The sequence below is a fragment of the Xiphophorus hellerii genome, chromosome 13 (genome assembly GCF_003331165.1).
Source record: "Xiphophorus hellerii strain 12219 chromosome 13, Xiphophorus_hellerii-4.1, whole genome shotgun sequence".
Taxonomy (NCBI): Eukaryota; Metazoa; Chordata; class Actinopteri; order Cyprinodontiformes; family Poeciliidae; genus Xiphophorus; species Xiphophorus hellerii.
The window spans coordinates 4,876,086-4,895,963 of NC_045684.1; the positions used below are offsets into that span (position 1 = coordinate 4,876,086).

Sequence of the window (19,878 nt, forward strand, 5' to 3'; positions counted from 1 at the left end):
TTGGGAGCTCACCTGCCAATTTGAAAGCTTACATTGTTTCTGTCCAGCCACACTGACAGGGTGGTTTCAAACTAACCAACAATTTCTATATTTACTTGTTGTGAGTCTTGAGACAGCTGCAGCTGCTTCCTAATGCTGCTGACGGATGATTTTTTTAAAGGAATGGAAAAGAGGAACTTTGTGCCCAAAGAAAGGTTTGGGGCCAGATTTAATATTTTAAATGTGTAAATATTTTGAAATGACTCAAAAAGGAAAGCCTTTATTTCATAACCTTTTTTTATTTGATCATTTTATGTTTCTACTTATTTGGGGGGGAAAAGACAACAAAAAACATGGTCAATTTCTTAAATGAAACCTTGTCCTTTGAATAGAGCTGTTATGATATCTTCTGTGTTGGTTGTTGTTTCTTGACTTTTGCCTCATTAATGCATCAACACAACCTTCTCCCTGTCTGAACTCCTAGAATAACTCTGCTTTATTTTCCCAAAATGTGGTGAAACATATGAAGAGTATGAACTCTTAGAGGTCTTAAAGTGATGATCTCAGCAGATTATTCTGCACCTTTCGTTGACTTTTCTTTATAATTGGTCTTTGACTCTGATCACAGTCTGACACATTTCTGAGGAGTCAGTTCAGTGACTCTGCACAATGAATTATCCAAGAGTTTAACCATTTGCTGTGTCTCTTTTATTTTTTTATATTAAAAATGCTTGAGTCACACTTTAGTTTAACTTTTCAAGTGACATGAATGTTTGTATCTTTTGTTTTCTGTCATAAAAAATAAGTGTTGTAATTGGTGTTAAAATTTAACTGAAACATTTTTTTTATTTCGAAGACACATTGCCATGGAGACCGTACTATTTTTAGATTATAACTCCTGATCCAAAGCAGAATATCCTACAGATCACTTTCTCAGCTTTAATGGTGAGTCTAAGCAGTAACTTCTGCTGAGTAGCTCTGCAAAGAGTCAGTGGAAAGCATTGGTGGAGGTTGTTCATTTTCAAACAGATGAGTCGACTATTATGTGCAAACTGTGTCTGTGTTGCAGCAGTCTCCAACCGCAGCAGTTAATGAGACAACTTCTGATGTTTCCTTTTTTTCCCCATCAGAGACTCTGGAGCCGTCGCCACCGACTGCAGCCCAGATCAGATATGGTGAGGACTGAAGTCTGCCACACGCACCCACACACACCCCCACACCTATTTACACACATCTGTGCATCTTACAAGAAAAAAAATCTCACATATTGTCATTTAGTCATTAGTGTTTCTATAATGTCCACAGTTCAGCCTGGATGATTTCTTACAATCTTAGTAGTTTGTGTATCTAATAAAAAATTACTGTGTTTATAAAGCAGATGAAAGCAGTTTTCCATCTTTGAATAAGAACCTTAGTTCAATAAATGTTCTCAAAATCAGACATGCCATGACTGGCATGAGACAACTGCCATGAGACAATTGAAGGACAGGAATGTTCCAAAATGTTAATTGCCTGCTTCAGTCGAGTTGAAGGCAGAAATATTAATGTTTGAAGTCTATTTTTACATTCATCAAGTTTTTCAAGGCATTTTAAAACATAACAAAAATGTGAAAGTATAGGGTACCATGGATAAGTGTGTGGATTAATATCCCATCATGTTCAACATTAGATTAATTCCCTGCACAGGCAAAAAATTACTACAAATTTTTACAATTAAATGTGCATTCACAGAAGTTGGAGTAACTGGTTTTCATAATCTAAAAGCAAGTAGGCGTGAATGCTGCTTATTTTGAGACACTCTACAAGTGTCAAGAAGCCAGAGTCAAAATGTGAGCTTGCATTTTAGACCCTCAAGTTTATTTGCTGCAGTGCCAGTCTGATTCTGGTGAGGAACAACTTCACCAGCATCAGACACACACTTAAGCACATACACACACAGAGGGAGTAAAAGGCATTCTTCTCCATGTACTTTGAAAAGTTTGCAAACTACCTTAATTGATAATACAAATGCATGGCCCGGGGCAATACAGGTTATCTCACCATGTGTTCAAACCAATCCTTGTGAGTTTGTTTTTTCACATCATTTGGTATAAAACATGTTTACATATTTTCACTATGGTATAAAACATGTTTTATGAATACACCTCTGTGTGTTGTATCAAAGAAACCTTGTGTAAACTGTACTGAAATGTATTCATTAATACTATAGTTGGTCAATAAGGAAATGCATGCATTTATTAAAACAGAAATGAGAACTGAGTTAAGATAAGGAACATAAAGAAGCAGTGTTATGGACACAATATTGATCTTGCCAGAATTATAACCATTACCCAAGTAAAATTGATGCCAGAAAAATGCATTCTTGTCACAGCAGTAGAACATGTTGGATTTTGATCAAGCAGAAAATTCTAGAAACTGTTTAGACCCTCAACAGTCAACATCCCTCAGCACCGTTTTATGATGTGGGGGTGGTCACAACAGTGTGTTCAGATTGTTCAAGTTTCAGCAATAACCTTTTTAATATTGATTTACTTCTTTTTTTTATGCAGAACCTCAAAACTAATTTAGTATAATTTGTTGTATTTCTGAGATTTAATTTAAGGCCTCTTTTCCTTATTGGTTAAAACCCCCATCTAGTTAACTTTTAGAACATTTAGAACATCCTTTGAACAAACCAGAATAACTAGGGGGAAGCTCATGATTGTATTACATGAGTCATACAACCACATTTCCATGCATGTTGGCTTACTGTTAAAGTAAGCCAATATAATCCACTGGTTGAAACTTAAAGATGGCTCATTTCTTCCTGTTTTTTTTCCTCTTGTTGGTTTTTAGTTTTATTCCACAACGCTGTCCCCTTTATTGGGTTTGGTTTCCTGGATAACGCCATCATGATTGCAGCAGTAAGTAAAGTTTTAAGAATTATTCTTTCACCATTATTTGCTTGTAAGAGGAAAAAACTAACTTTGTATGGAAGTGATATGTTTAGGCGGGAACAGTAACTCAGGAGGACTATTCAACCTCATTCTGTTATGTTCTTTAGGGAACGCAGATTGAACTCTCCATCGGAGTCACTCTGGGGATCTCCACCATGGCTGGTAAGAACAGATCAAACAGCCTGCAGTAAAGTACCATTATTATTTAAATTGACTCCTTATCTTACTGGTTGGCTCCTGGTGTCTTTAAGTAGTAGGTCATTAGAGACCTTTGACAGTAGATAATTATAAGTCATTTATCTAGCAAAATTCAAAACGGTCTCCCATCTTTATGCACAAGATACTGTATATATATATACTGTATGTATATCTAGGTTTGTTTTAACATTAACGTCCCAAATGCCTTTTCCTAACACTTGGCTTTAAATAGCAGGGTATTAATGGAAAATATATATATATATTTAAATATATATATATATACAGTACAGACCAAAAGTTTGGACACACCTTTCTAATTCGATGGGTTTTCTTTATTTTCAATACTATTTATAAGGCAAGAAATCCCACTTATTAACCTGACAGGGCACACCTATGAAGTGAAAACCATTTCAGGTGACTACCTCTTGAAGCTCATCAAGAAAATGCAGAGTGTGTGCAAAGCAGTAATCACAGCAAAAGGTTGCTACTTTGAAGAAACTGGAATATAAGGGGTATTTTCAGTTGTTTTACACTTTTTTGTTTAGTGCATATTTCCACATGTGTTATTCATAGTTTTGATGCCTTCAGTGTGAATCTACAATGTCAATAGTCATGAAAATAAAGGAAACTCATTGAATTGAAAGGTGTGTCCAAACTTTTGGTCTGTACTGTATATACCTAGATGCCCTATATGTTCTCATCTAGGGCGGGTGATATTGCCAAAAAAATCCTCACAATATAGTAAAAAAAAAAATGTCAATGTAAACTCAGAAATTGTGAATTATTGTTTTTCTTGTTGAATACTTTATATCAGTGAGTTTTGCAAATGAATAGAAACAGCTAAATGTCTATTTTTTCTAAGAAATAAGTACCATTTCATTATTTTAGAATATTGAAATAAGCTGTTTATTCTCATTTTTTAAGTATATATATACAGTATATATAACAACTTTGCTCAATCATGATGCGAAATTATGAAGCCATTTATTTTGTTGACATGGAAATAATTTAAAACCCCTTCACTGTCATCCTCATAAAACTTACATGTAAGTCAATGGGCTCACTGGGACACCAGTGTCATGACAGTTAAGGGGTTAACTTTATTTCTTAGTGAGTTTGGAAACCATTTCATACACTTAACAAGTAAAATAAGATTAATAATAAGAAGTGAAATTCTTATTAATAATAAGTGAAACACAAATTTCAATAATTGCACATCTCTAACACAAATGATTTTATGCAGACCAGATCCATATGCAGTGTAATTGATGTTCACAGAGCTTTACTCCAATAGAATATGACACGTGGGTTTATATAAATCTAATTTAAATTAACAAAAAAGCTGAGACTTGCTGGAAATGAACTGATGAAGCAGTTTTTGGTACAAAGAACCCTTTTAATGTGATTAAATATATACACCTCTCACAGATAGAAGCTGCAGTTCTCTCCAAACTTATTGGCACTGTATTTCCCAGTGCCAGTATTTCCAGTATTTCGCCGTATTTCTTAGTTCTGAGCTATTAAAAAAATTCTATGCATTTCTTTTTTTTATAGAAAATAATATTTAATAAGCTAATAAGTTTCTCACCTAGGTGGTCATTCTAGATAGGGGAGAAAGCAAGCATCAAACTATAGACTTTACAAAATAAGAGCCTTTCTTATTTTGAATTCAACCTGTTTAACCTGCTGCCCTGAGGGAGGCGCTACAGATGCATCAAAACAAAAACAAACTCAAAAACAGCTTCTTCAAAAGCAATTAACACCCTGAATCTCACATGCATTAATTATATGGTGGTTGTATGTGAATATATGTAAATGTAACTGATTTAATATTGTAAATATCAGCAAATTTATGTTTATGTTGTATATATTTCCTACATTGTTTGCACTATTTTGGAGCTGGCTTTAATCTTACTGTACATGTGTGCATGTACAGTACATGTACAGTAAATTCTAATTCTAAAAAAACTAGAAAATGTAACAATAACTTGAAAGAGCTGTTTGTCTTCTCCTTTTGAACCAGACTATTAAAAAGTTGCCTTCTAGTACGCTGTTATTTATCCTGCAGGATTTTATTATTCATCAGATCTAGTTTAATCTCTTTCTCACACAATCTAGGCAGTCGCCTCGCCAAATACTGAGCCTCACCCCTGGATGAGGTGAACATAATATCAGATATAAAAGAAAAAAAATGTCAGAACTTAAAAACCCTGCAGTCACTGCTTTAATCTAAGCTGGAGTTTTTGAAGTAAATTTCATGGCCAGAACCAGAGCCTCCATTTTCCATCCTAGCTGGCACAGAAAATCTTTGTTGCCAATACAACTCAGATGATGTCATCTGAGTTGACATCATCTGAGGGTAAATTCAATTTCAGGGTAAATTCAGTAATCTGAATTTACCCTGAAATATTTTTATTTCCCCTGATCTTGTTGCATTTTATTGCCACCCAGCTGACTGTCGTCATGGTGCCATTTCTGGGTCTCAGTTTGGGTCTTTATTATGCTGTGAAAACCATAAGGGCACAGGAGCTAGCCTTCTCCCTCTCTCCACTGCTAGATTACCCCGTTTCCATGGTTACTTGGCTCCTAATACCTCTGCAAAGTGCAAATCAGAGCCTGAAGACGGGTTTCAGATCAAATGCTCGTCTACGTTGCCTCCATTCATGCAGAACCTGCTTTTATATTTGTTTTGTCATCTCCCAGCCGGTCGAGCGATCGGCTTATTTAATCTGGAAAGAGACGGTTCCAGGTTTATGTCAGCGACTCCTGATTCTCTACCCGTTTCTCCACTGTGGCCGCAACGCCAGTGAAACGAGGTGAGACAGGATTGCCGTCTCACCTCATCACCGTCAGGAGGTTTTCTCTTTGATGGGAATTCACATTGAAGTCATCCATCTGGACATTTTAATCCTGCAGAGATGCCACTGCCTTTAACTTGGAATCATTGTGCAGTTTAATGCCTCCAGAAATTTATTGAAGACAAACCAAATATACTTCTCACCCGTGCAGTTTGATAAACAAATGTAAACTCAGCCATATTCTCATCCACCCATTGTGAAAATGCAACCTGGTGTTAATTATTCATAGCTGTTGTGTTTTGTTGATGTTGTACGTTGAGGAGAAATGTTTGAAAGCTGACAGTTAAACTTCAGGAACAGGAATGGAAGAAGCAAAGTGACTTTCCAAAAGTGCTACTTGATCTATAAAACTCCCCTTTTCTCACCCTAAATCACTTTAATCTTCCATTTTACTTCCGTGATTTAGATTGTTGTTTTTTTTAATGTAAAGCTATTATGGCCAGTATAGCACAAAAAAATTCAGGATATATTCAGTTTATCCTGTAAAGCGGTTCTCTGAACATGGATAAAGACTCGGGATTAGGCTAATTTCCCCGGTAAGATTTTAATCACCTGTTCACCGTGTCTGTGTGGCTGTTGATACAGGTGAGGGCTTCAGGTGCAGCAGGGAAGGTGAGACTTATTTCCTCCAGCTTATCTCAGGAGCTGCTTTGGAGTTTTCAGGCTTAGAGTGGCTGCAATCTGTTAGCCTGCTGTTAGATAAGGGGAAAAATAATGTGTCAACTAAGCAGAGTTTCTCTTAATTTAACAACTAACAGATCCAAAATGATCTTGGACACAATCTATGTACCTGAAAGATAATTTCCTTCATAGACTTTAGTTTCCACACCTTTTTTAATAAATAAAAAACTGATTACTGATGGATTTCTGACTTTATTAAACTTCTGCTGCTTCTTGCATCAGAAAAATCGGAGTTACTAGAGAGGTTGACATTTGATGTTGATTCCCTTCTGTACTAAATCTGAAATGATCCTCACTTGTAATGTTTTTGGATAAAATGGTCTAAACAGTGTCATTAATTATTCACTAGGTTGGTGCAGAAATATTGCAGAATCCCACATGAAGTTTAATGTTTTTTTTTTCCCCTGAGTTGTTTCTTTATTTCAATCAATCAAAGCGTTTCTCTTTCTCTGTGCAGCCGCTGCTCTGGGGAACCTGGTTTCAGATCTGGCAGGTCTTGGGTAAGCAGCATTCCAATATCCTCCAAAGACTCTTGTTAATTTAGAAATAGATGTCACATTTTATGAAGTTTAGAGAAGGTTGGAGCAGTGCAAGTTTATAGCGGCTCTGTGAGCTGTGTTATGTTTTTCCTTTTGTGGCGTGCTAATAGCTTTTTTTAAATTAAAAAGTCGAGTAGATCTTCTAAACTAAATATGATTCTAGGTTTTCATTCATGGATAACTGCTCATTAGAGTTGAGTTTGTCTTGTTCTTACATTCCTAAAAGCAATTATTTCCTTCAAATTACAATCTTATTCACAAAACTTGTTTTGCCATTAGGCTTAGTATTTAGAGGCTCAGTTGTCTTAATCTCTAGACAGGAGCCGTAAACTGAAAAGTAATATGTTCACTTCCTCCTTCGGTATTTTGTCCAACTTTTAAATAATTCCACATTCGTTTTATGTTTGTTTTTTCTTGGCTGTCAGAAATGTGATTTTGTTGGAAATGATTATTGCCTGTTATAATTGATATGTATCAATCAATCAGTCAAATTTTATTTGTATAGCACCTTTCAGCAACAAGGCATTTCAAAGTGCTTTACCTCATAAAAACACATGTAACATGTATGTTTGCAGTCTGGCAGGTTATGTGGAGGCTCTGGCTTCCAGACTGGGGATGCAGGTTCCTGATCTGACACCCAAACAGGTGGATATGTGGCAGACCCGGCTCAGCTCTCACATGGTGAGATGACTCAAAATCTTCACATTTTTATTGCTTTGCCATCTCTCAGTAGAGAGGATCTGGGAAAGTCTCTTGAGTCAAACCAGATGTACACTGTTTGTATAAACCTCTCAGCAACTGGAAAGGTCATTTTTGATATTCTTAAAAGGAATGAAATAGTATTTTATATCTGCAAGCCATGCAGTTGATCTTTTAAACATAGATCAATGCTCAATAAATTAGAACAAGCAGCCAGATTAAAACCTTTTTTTTCGTTTTTAAAATATTCTGTAAGCAGTTATTAAACATACTTTACATTAGCTTTAAGTGGAAAATTATTATAATTAACAGAAATAAAAGTTTTCAAACATATGTGTGGAATTAATCTACATAGTGTTTCACTTAGTGACAAAGGTCCATAAATAAATGGGCTTTTCAATAATATTCAAATTAATTGAATGAGTCTGTAGAGTCAGTGAGTGGAAGCAACTAAAAGTCTCACTTTTCTAAACAAAATCCAATGAGAGTTTTTACAACTAAGAGTTTAACTCTATTTTACTTATGTAGCTGCTAAAATATTAATACAATGTGATCATCTGTCCCTCTAATCCCAGGTCTCTTGGCTTTTCTACTTTCAGTTATAAATCCATTAAGAATGTTTCTATCAGTAAAAGTTTTTGTTGTCAAAATAATTCAGCTTAATAATTTAGAGTCCCCACTTAAACTGTATGGCTTTTTTCTGTCTGATGGTGCTAGACCGCTCACTCAAAAATAAAACAATAAATAAAAATAAGATATGCAATTAAATCATGTCAGTGTAAGATATCCTTGGAATAGAAGACGTATTGGAGGACTAGCCAAAACGAGATGCTGAAAGAAAGGAAATGGGAAGCTGGATTTTTGTGGGAACAAATAAAAAATAAAAAGCAGCATAGCATCCTATTTAGTGCACCCAAATAAGAACAGCAACCTCCAACTGATGGACCACCACTACCCTGCTATGAATAATACATTTCACCTGAGTCACCCTGCTGTATAACTATATTATAACAGTAGTATTGTAATTGTGAAACAAGTTTAAAATATCAACTCTCACCCAGCATATGAAAGACTTTGGTTTCGTCATTATGTCTAAAATGAACTCCTTCTCTGCTCCCTGCAGGGGAAAGCCATCGGCATCACCATCGGCTGTATTTTGGGAATGTTCCCGCTGCTTTTCCTGAGCGATGATGAGGAGAAGGAGGAGAACGGGGCAGAAGCACAGCCCCGCAGTGACGCAGCATCACATTCCTAACAATCCACCACATCTCTAGCTGGATTCTGCTTCATGTCCACATTACAAAGGAGTATTTAACAATAGATTCCCTGTCAGGCGACTCAGGTGGCTTTCACAATCTGGCTCGTCTTGAATACAAACACAGCAGTATCATGGAATAATTCTTTTTGATTCTTGCCATTTATTAATTTAGTCTGTATCACATTTAGTTATGTTCAGGAAATATCGGTCTGCATCATGAGGTCCTGTTCCTTATTAATTTTTCTATCAGCTCCTTCAAGATGGATTGTTGGCATTCAAAGAAACACTAAAGCAATTTTTAGTTCCCTCATTCCCCAGAGTCTGTTACCTTAAGACATTTTATTTTAAAGCAACATGTTTATCATGAAAGTGATTCAATCCTAGTTGTTTGATCACAGTGTACCTTCTTTATTAAAATAATTTTAGTATCAGCCTGAATTATCTAACGATCGTGAAAATTCCTGCTTTCATTCGATAGTTTTCATTTTAAAATGAATCAGATAAACGTTAATGATGTCATGATGACTGTTAGGAGACTAGATTGCCGTTTTTATTTTCAGTAGAGCCGTTACAGAACTTGATTCAGCTGACTTCTGTAAAGGAGAACCATAACATCCTTTTCACTTTCTTTAAAAAAAGGAACAAGGTGGAACTACATGGATTTTCTAGTTCAGTTTTTGATAACTGGTTTAGTTGCTGAACAACTCTAGAGGTTGTCTAGTGTGGTTATCCTTTTTTCTGGATGACCCTGACTTGCAGAAAGTAGCTCAACTTTAGAGTATTGCAGAACTTGACATTTTGACAAAAGCAACCAGAAAAGTCAATGAATGAGAAGCTTGTTAACACTAATCCATCTGGTGCCTTCACTTTAAGTTATGGTCTATGTTAGAGCTTGGCATGGTATGATAACCTTTTATAAAATATAGGTGCACTTCAATACAAACTGTATATATATATGATTTAATTACTTTTAATTAAATCAGTAAAGCTGCAACTATTCCTATTACAAATATGATTATATTAAGGTTATATTAGGTATTCTTATTGATATTTTGATTTTGGCACATGGGTATAAGGAAATAATAGATATAGTAGTGTTACAATGTTTGTTGTGCAGAATGGTTTACCTGTTTGTTATTCCACTTTCTATTGATTGACTCTAAGAACAAGCTGATCTTAGCTGTTTCATTATTCGAGCTAACTAGCCTGCAGTCAGCTGCTTACCAGTTATGCTACTTGCAGTTTGCTAACTGGTTTTATAACGGTCTTACTACATCAGATGTAGCACTGATTTAGTTTTCAGTTGAGACCTATGTTGTCTGTTTCATGACTAGACATTTTTCCAAGCAGATTTCAGGGTTTCTTCAGTCAGGTTACAAGCAATGAGAAGCAACAAGTGGAGGAGGGGCAGTGTTTTGTAACTTTACTTTTGCTACATACAAGGGGGAAAAACTGGTCATTCTTTCTATCTGTTTGGCATCTCTTTATCATGGCTTTAGAATTTAGGGACAGATTTGAAAATGGAACTTTTTTTTTAAAAAAACAATTCATAAATCATCATAACAATAACCAGCGCATGCCTGCTGAATTCATGCATCCCCACTTATAAGACATAAAATAATGCAAGAATATTCTTTTGCTTTTCTTAATTAAGCATTTGTCATTAAGTTTAACTTTTTTTAAAATTATAATTAATCAAGTGTTTGTCGCTCAAAAAGCACAAAAGCCTCCTGTGAAAGTCGCCTGAGTAGAAGCACTCACCTGGAACTGAGTCTTCCTCTTTCCAATTATTCCCCACAAAGGGAGGATCAATAGTTAGATGTCCTATGGACTGAAACCAGTCAGTTCTATTTGTCAGTAGGTACCGACTGAAAGCAGAAGATTAACCCATTTTCATATGTATAATTTTATTCGCAAGCTCAACTATTATGACTCTTTTCCACTCCAAATAACTAAATTAAAGCACATTTACAAAATTTATTTTTGTCATGAATAGACACTTTATACTTTTGAAAAACTTCATCTCAAACACTATTTATTTGTAAAGATGATAATCGTTACTTCAGTGGCAAACTCTAATAGTCACTGCAGATGAATATGAAAAGTCTTGTGCAACTTGAACCTTTGATAAAATAAAGATGAAACAGATATAATGTTGTCTGCTACCTCGACGAATAATGTTGTCGTTTCTGCATGAAGAGCTGATGTAGCTGCATATTCTAATTTATATCAAGTATGTTTTCCTTTTCAGTTTGATAAGAAAGGATCCTTGGAGGTTTTCTATGGCTTGATATCAGGAAACATTCAGTGGCAAGACACTATTTAGAAACTGAAGGTTTTTTTTCTGTTTTTAAGGTTGTTCTGTATCAGCTTGTTTTCTTTTGTGTTCGGCTCCTTTCTCTCCTACATGTGCTCAACTTGAGTCCCACCATCTGTGTATTTTAGTTCTTTGGAAGTCATCACAGAGGAAGCTCCAGATGGTTGAGATTTTTATTTCCAAAAACATTTATGCAATGAAAAAAAAAAGAAAAGGCGCAGAGATTTCTGCATCCCCCCTTTTGTTTGTCTGTTTTCTTGATGTCTTGTACAACAACACATCAGCAGAACTTCAAGGTGCTAATAGACAAAACTGCAAGAATGTTTTTCATTCTCTTTGTTTTTATGATCAGGCATTTTATATGTTTAATATGTTAGGAATAGTGCCTGGATTTCAAACTATATATGCAGGTGCATTTCAGTGAATTGCAATATCATTGAAGAGTCCATTTCTTTCAGTAATTCCATAGATTCTTGTTTGTTGTTTTTCTATGATTTTATCTTATAGTTAATGAAACAACAAAGCTAATTAAGTTTCAGCATTACACAAGGACAATATGATTAAGGATTTTTAACGCAGTAATCCCAGCCTGTTGAAAAGCATACCTTTATGCTGAATTGTATATCCTCTCAATACTTGGTCAAAGACCGTTTTGCAAAAATTACTGCAATAATATAAGTTGTTGCATTAAAGGAAATCATTGAGGCACTACTGAGGTGTTAAGGAAGCTAAGGTTTCTTTAATGGTAGCTTTTTGATGTAATTTTATTGATAGATTTGGTGTCTGTTTTTCCTTCCATCAAATATCACATTGGGATATTTTGAATAGCCACCTTCTTTAGCAATGACCTCTTGTGACCTATCCTCCTTGTGAAAAACATTGAAGACTGTTGGACAGGTGTCATCAACTGAATCTTCCCTGTGATTTTGTCCAGAATGCAACATTTCTGTTTTAAAAACTTTTTTTATTTTGAACATAGAATTAATTTAATTTGTCTGAGTAAATTTTGAGGTGAGAGCCAAACTAATCATAGCTTTAATAGCTCAAAAGCCTTTTTGATGTTCTAATTTATTGAAATGCACCTGAAAGAAAAGTCACATGTAGGAGATTTAAGTGGAGAAAATCCCTGTTCATTAAACTAATGTAATGATTATGGAATAGTTGGTGTGAACTCCTTTTTAGTTTATGCAGATTTTTCTTTTTTTTTGTTTGTTTTTTTATTTTCTGGTGATGCAGGCATGCAACAAAGAACAAGAGCTCCAGCCTAAGTTATTGTTACAGGTTTAGAATGATTGATTCTATTCTGACCTGGAGAGAAGCTGAACTGGTTGTTAAATCTTTGTGTAGTTCACGGAGACATTTAAAAATCTGCTTGACTGTTATGTAAGGAAGTGTGAGGAGCTGAGAGGCATCTTAAATTGATCCACTGGATCACACATTGCTCAATCTTTGTGTTCTTTAGTGCTCAGCTAACATTTAATGTATATTACCTTAACCAACAAAAGTAGAATAAAATTTGACCCAACATTTTTGGAAAGTTGAATCTTACCAAAAATCAAATATGTTATTTGTAATTGTATCTACTTTATTGAACAGATTATGTATTATTAGAGAGATGAGCACAAATTGTGTGATTAAAAGACTTAAATGCTAAAAGAAACGCTGATTTGAGTATGAAAGCAGCTGCAGGAGTTAAAACAAGGAGGGAGATACTTTGTTTCCTGCCTGCCTTGTTCAGAGGAAGATTTGTTGTGAAGGATAATGAGCAATTTATCGTTTGTTCAGGTTTTGTATTAAATTGTTAGTAGTTGGGACTAAAATAAGTAGCGTGCATTTTGTCAGCATGAGCAACCTGATTTGTTTCCTTTTGCATCAAGTTTACATTATGCTTGCTTATTTTTTTTAAGAATTAATATAAATGCAATATTTGCTTGATTTAAATTTAAAAAAAATTGTTTGAGGTATATGAATTAGGAATATTTTTTTGTGAAAGGAATGCAATGTTGTGCTGCCATCTTGTGGTCAGTCTGGAACAGCAGCTACCACGCACTTAAACATGTTTGTACTATATAAATTGTACTGTCTACACAGTGTTTTTGCAGAATTGTGTGCAACAAAGTAATATAATAAATATGAGAATGTTTACTCATTGGTCTGCAGGTGTCACTGTACTTGAATCTCTTCTCCATTTATGCTTGAAGTGCCCTGGAGCAAGGCAGAGACAGCTGCTGAGAACAACTTCCATTCAGAAGTAAAAGTGTTAGTCAAAGTAAATATAAAATATAAGCTACTTTTACTAATTTAGAATTTTTTTTTTTTCATTTGCTTGACAATACATACATTTTAACTTGTCAGATCTCTGATTTATATTCTATAGGTTTTGTAACAGGTTGATTCAAGATACTCTGCATAAAACAATGTTTCCATGCATTTAGAAATGAAGAGGTAAAGTAAAGGATTCTTAACACAACTTCTCCAACATAAGCTGCTTCAGTGTTTTGCACCTTACAGTTAAAGCAAATCAACCATTGCTTTATTATAGTAGTGTTGTATAATAATTACATTTTGGGTTATTCATTAGCTGTAATACAAAATGACAAACAGAAAATACTATGTGAAATATGTTTGTTTTTTATCCTAATATAGGAGCACAGGACTACATGACTTTAACTTTCTGCATTAACAATAAATGTTTTGATTTTCTAAATTAAAGCCCTCTTAAATCCGTCTGTTGAATTAGCTCAAGTGAAAGAAGAAAAACACATCGCAACACATCCAGCTTTACTCTTTATTATGTTAAAAGCTCGTGGGGAATTTATTCATCTGAGTTAACGGTAGAAAAATTTACATTCGTGTGACAACTGAATGAAATAACTGAAATAAAAAAATCAGATATTCAAAAACTTGCCAAAGGGAGAAAAAAACAAGCATGTCTCATACAACATTATTAGCATTAGTAAGGATATGATTGTGGACAAATTTGAAGTAATTTTAGTTTAACTTGTTTGGAGGTGGGTTTGACAATTAGGCTAGGAGTTTAGTATTTATATCCCAGAAAATGTTTTTCTGTTAGCAAGTCTTAACAGAATGTTTACTTTCCTGATTTAATGGTAACATCTGTTTTGTTAGGAATCTGTTTTTCTTGATGTCAATTTTTACTGCTATCTGAGTGCTTAAATTTTAAAATTATAGTAGACAAATAAAAAGTAAAAAAATGTAAACCAAAAAGAACAAAAAATCTCAAACAAGAATTCTAAGACTTTTATCAAATATTTTCTTAGCATCTATCTCCTCAGACATAACCCACCTCCAAACCCCAAAATCAATGTTCCCAAGACAGCATGCTTGTCTTACTGTTCAAAGGTTTTAGTCAAATCAACTGAAATGTTCTAATTTTGTACAATTAGAACATTTATACAAGTGTACAAATGCCAGAATGTACAGCAGGTAGCCCACAATAAGCCTATAATAAATCTAAAATAAAAGTTTTAGTGGGGGAAAACGATAACTTTACAGTCTCTCAAAAAAACTAATCAGTTGAAAATAAATAGCTGGAACAATTTATCAATGGAGTGATTGCAAAGCTTCACAAAGGAGCACCTGAAGTAAGAAAAGCATACAAAACCTAAATTCAAAGGATTATTCAGCACATACTGTAAAAAAATTTGGCAGCTTGTGTCAAAGGCCAAACGTTAAAGGGTTTTAAGGAGACACTGACAGAAATGGCATGTAAACACGCCGAGCACAGGACAAAGATGGTTGTAGATCCAACTTGAGTTAAACTTTAAATAACATTTCTGACTGAACACACTGAGGAACGGTGCAGATAATCAAGCAGAATATTTTAACGCTACAACTGGATGCAACTCCTGATACTCGTCTAATCCTCAGTAGGAAAACCACCCACTGTTGGTTGGTCACAGGCTCAAACATTCAGCTTCAAACGCTTGGTATCGCATCAGCTACACAACTGTTTTTGTAAACCTGGAGTGGGAAACAGGACAGGCTTGAGTTCTCAGACACAGCAGTCACAAGAAATATGACACATTTATGATTCATATGGAACATTACAGGGTGGAATAGTAAAAGGGGTCCTTTAGAGTGATGCTAACTAAGGGGAGTAGTTCTAGTGGAAAATTATGAACCAAAAAAGGCATGAATTATCATGCATATTAACTATCTTTATAGGTTTCATATACTGTAAAAGTACAGCTGGTAATTTAGAAATGTAAATGCATATACAGTACATATATTTAAAAGAATAAATAATTTAAATGTGTGAAGATGCCACTTTTTAGCAGTTTCTGGCAGCACAAGGAGGTTTTTGTGTTGTTTACTCACTAATGCCAACATATAAACCTTTTTGATTATTAAACATCCAGCAGATAAACTTGCAGTTAAAAGGAAAAATTGGGTGAGAGTGAATCTTTACTTTCAAAATGAGATTTTAAGACAGGACAATTTAACCGTTGTGTCTCAATGGTGGAAATTTAAGAGTTGAAGGAATTAGAAACCCAATGAATCCACAGCAGTTCCCCCCAATGCATGGCACCTCTGGTAAAAACGTGCAAGGAAGTCACCGAAATTGGATGGTATGGAGATGCTATTTTGTCTGTGTCCTTTGTAACAGTGACCCATGCAACCGACCCACACTGCACCATTCAGTGGTACGGTACAGTTAGGGCAGAGGTACTTTTGATATACAACACAGTCCATTGACTAAGACAAGCATGAGGCATACAAATGCGTCACATTTGTCGTCTCACTAGTATGACGCCATATTAAGCACCTGCCTGGTGACGGTCCTGCTGGAGGTGGAAACGGTCTCCTTAATATGCTGGGCCATAAAATATGCCCCTTCTCCACGGGCATGGCTTCAACTGGTTCTTTTCCAGTCCTTCCTAGCCAAATTCATCTCCATTTGAAGATCCTGCACGGTTCTTTCCTGACTTTTGGAACCACCTCAGGGGTGGTAAAGCCAGACATAGCCAGATAATGTGTACATGGCATTTGATTTATAGCAGACTGCATTTGGTTGCCTGACATTCAAGCAACTTGATTGATTTATGTCAATGGACAATTGAAGGCCGGACTTTGTAAACTCGTGGAATAATATCTCAACCACCATTTTCAATTAACATGGGAAACCATAATTCCATGGTCAAACATTGAGGTCCAAACTTTTTATCAATTGTGATGGAAGAGAGCATATAGAGTCAAGTGGACCAGGCAACCCGCAATGAACAAATATATCGAGATTTTGGCGAAACTGGCCACCCAAGGGTACATGTGTGGACTATGCTTTTATCAGAGCGTAGTCCACAGCTCTGGCTGTCATGGCCCACCCATGTTCCTGTCCATACTCATGCCCACATAATGAGTAACACACCGCCAATGGAGACCCACAACTTGGCAGGTCCGAACCAGACATTAACTGGCTAGAGTGAAACCAGACAATGGAGAATTATAGCATACTGCAACGCACAGACTTGTGCCATATCGCTCAGTCGAAACCAGGCACTGGAGGACCAAACGTGCCACTTTTTTATACATTTCTCTAACTTTTTGTTCTTACCCTCCTCACCGTGTATGTTGGCAAGTTAGATTTGTCACAGTTCTAGTTATTTTCAACATTTTCTTTATTGCTCTGACTGTAGGTATGGGCAAAGTTAGGCAAGTATATATTTTTATGAGACTCTCTTTCTGACTGTATGTCAACATACATCTGCCTTACCTAAATGGCATTTCCTCTGGGTGGGGGAATGGGCCTCTGTTATGTCCTGTTTATACCCAACAGAACCAGGAAGTCTTGGATTAATAATTAAAATTTCCTAAAAACATTGATCAACATAAAAAAAAAGTATAAATTTAAAAAACCTCCAAAATACCCATTTTTAAAAGAATTTTTAGTGTTTCCGATAATTAGGACAGTGGTAATTTTGTAAATTACAATTTCCTAATGCAAGTTTTTTTTCATCCACTAAATGATTGCAAATAAAAAAAGAATTTGTTTGATTTTCCAATCTACCATAGCCTTTCTTTGAAAGGCTTTCAGCACATTTTCAACAAGTTTAAAACTGAACTAAAATAACATTTTAATGCAATTTAAATATTTGATGATTGTCCCCAGAAAATCTCTATTTCAAATCCTCACATATTTCTATGTTTTGCATTAATACTCTGTTTACTGTAGCACGCTACTCAACTTTAAAGTCTGACTAAATAATGTTTTTACTAAAATATTTTCCACTACTGCTTACACCAGTGCCAGCTAATATCAGCACAAAGGCTTCACCACAAAATACCAATACAATTTACTCCAATTACCAGAGAAAGGCAGTAACAGCCTCTAGTAGTGCTATGTATGCTAACACATACAGTAACGTTGGCACATATAGGTTTACAGTTTGCAGTAATTCATCACTAACTGTTGCAGTTTTTAAATTTGTCTGAATTATTCAAAGTGCTTTACAGAAAACAAATCTTTAAAACAAAAGTCAAACCTAGATTACAAAAAAATAAATATTTAACAGTACCTAAAGATTTTTTCTTAATTTTAAGTTTACAGGCATGGATTGGTTTGCACAGTAAAGCAGATTTAGCCTACTGAACTGCAATCAATGCTGGGATTTATTTCACTAAAATCTAAAAATGACTTGGACTGTAACATCATGCAGGGCAGTCTACTGTTTAACTGTACCATTAAATCATTTGTAGTGAAGGATTTCACTCTATGTGCTACCCTACATAAACAAAACAGAAAACCAGTTACACAAAACTAGTATCATTTCAGGTACATGGAAATTATTTTGGGTTGTTTTGGCACATTAAGTTGAAAAAGGGTGACTATGAGGATGTGAAATGAGCATAGAACAAAAGAAATTTGAATATTTACATACACAGAATCAGTCAATCTTTTGAAATTGCTCAGTTGCTCAGAATCTTTCTATTTAATCTTCTTCTCTTTCCATTTCATTTAAGCCTTCTCCTCTACCAGAAAGACTTTATCAAACTCTCTCAAAATCCACAAGTAAATCATTTCCCTTTTTTACATCTTGAAGTTGCCCTGAGGCAAAAATCTCAGATCAGTGACCATTGTAGTAATCCCCTACAGGATATTTCACTGGTCAAATGCAACTAAGACTCCTAAAATGGTCCTTCTACACCTCCTGCTTGATCCTGACCAAACTTTCCCTAATTTAGAACCAGTGTTGGAGTTCTCAGCGTGTATGCTTGTTTGTAAAATGGAATAAGCCCAACTTTCCTTTTGTTATTTAACTGATCGTCCTCTTTGTGAAACCATGTACAGCAAAGCAGACTCGTCCAAGGTGCCAATGGTCAAAGTTTCTTGTTTCAATTATTTCCTTACACTCAAACTGATCCTCGATCAGTCTCAGGGCAACTTTCAACTATTTTGGCACAATTTCAGGTTGTAACTCTTACTCACTACAGCCATTTTCTGTCCTTTCAAGACAATATTGTGAAAGTGACAGAATGTGTAGTCCCATTGACCCTGGTGATTTCAGTGAATAATGGGAGCCGATCGGTCATTGGACATCGTCTTCTTGAGTTTAACGCCTCGCCGGATAGTCACCAGAAAGTCCTCCATCTCGCAGTACTCCGTTTCCTCCAGGAGTTCAGGGAGAGGCCGGCGTTCCCATTCTGTCAGTCGACCGCCTGGCTGAGGCGGTGGGGTAGGAGGATCCGATCCTTCGTCCGGCTGCTGGGTTCCCCAGGCAACAGACTTTGGTGATAGCGGCTCGTTGCTGCTAGGTGACAAAGGGGTAGTTGGGGGGCTAAATGGGGTCCGTGGTGTATTACCATCTTCTGCTCTGCTTGGGAAACCAGGATGTTCAGGCACAGTAGGGGTTTTCACTGGGATCATAGGGGGCTTGATAGGGATGGGACCCAAGTTCAGGCCCCCAGAGGGTCGACGTAAGTTGGGTTTGGATGATGGAGTCCGTCGAATTGTAGCCACCCCAGGGGTAATGATGGCTGAGTGATTAGAAGGCAGACCGGCAGTGGAAGCTGGGCGCTTGGACTGAAACATGCGGCGGTAGGACTGACTGATGTCACTGTTCCTCGGGATAGTTGAGGACTTATCGAAGTCAGACTGATGCTCGCCCTCCTGATCAGCACCAACAGAGTAGTAGTCGCAGTCTGACACTGTGAAGAGCAAAGAAACTGTCAAGGTAAGTTTAGCCAGTATAAATGTTTAGCTAAAGCTTTTCTCATTAATCAAAATCTTGCCTATAGTACTGCAATAACACACAATCTAACCAGGTATTTGTCTAATTTCTAGTACATCTTGGCACATTTGAAATAAGACAACTCTAACTTACAAATAACTGTTAAGATATAGGAGCTTGTTTTAAGTCAATAATTATTTAATATTGATTAAACAGTACTAGCT

At 35.8% G+C, this 19,878-nt stretch overlaps 2 protein-coding genes across 8 annotated transcripts in view; one reads left to right on the forward strand and one right to left on the reverse strand.

The window, feature by feature from the left end:
• Nucleotides 1-13,620, forward strand: part of tmem65 (transmembrane protein 65) — a 29,918-nt gene extending 16,298 nt beyond the window's left edge. Inside the window, exons 2-7 of the mRNA XM_032581421.1 lie at nt 1,110-1,154; nt 2,815-2,882; nt 3,023-3,077; nt 7,110-7,152; nt 7,767-7,872; nt 9,014-13,620. Of these exons, the coding sequence (XP_032437312.1) occupies nt 1,110-1,154; nt 2,815-2,882; nt 3,023-3,077; nt 7,110-7,152; nt 7,767-7,872; nt 9,014-9,145 (449 nt within the window). The 3' untranslated portion in view covers nt 9,146-13,620. The remainder of the gene's footprint in view (nt 1-1,109; nt 1,155-2,814; nt 2,883-3,022; nt 3,078-7,109; nt 7,153-7,766; nt 7,873-9,013) is intronic.
• Nucleotides 13,621-14,239: 619 nt separating this feature from the next.
• Nucleotides 14,240-19,878, reverse strand: part of LOC116731285 (protein MTSS 1) — a 55,870-nt gene continuing 50,231 nt past the window's right edge. For all 7 annotated transcript variants that reach the window (XM_032580983.1, XM_032580982.1, XM_032580988.1 and 4 more), the window contains one exon: nt 14,240-19,631. In XM_032580983.1, coding sequence (XP_032436874.1) covers nt 18,988-19,631 — 644 coding nt within the window. In that variant the 3' untranslated portion in view covers nt 14,240-18,987. The remainder of the gene's footprint in view (nt 19,632-19,878) is intronic.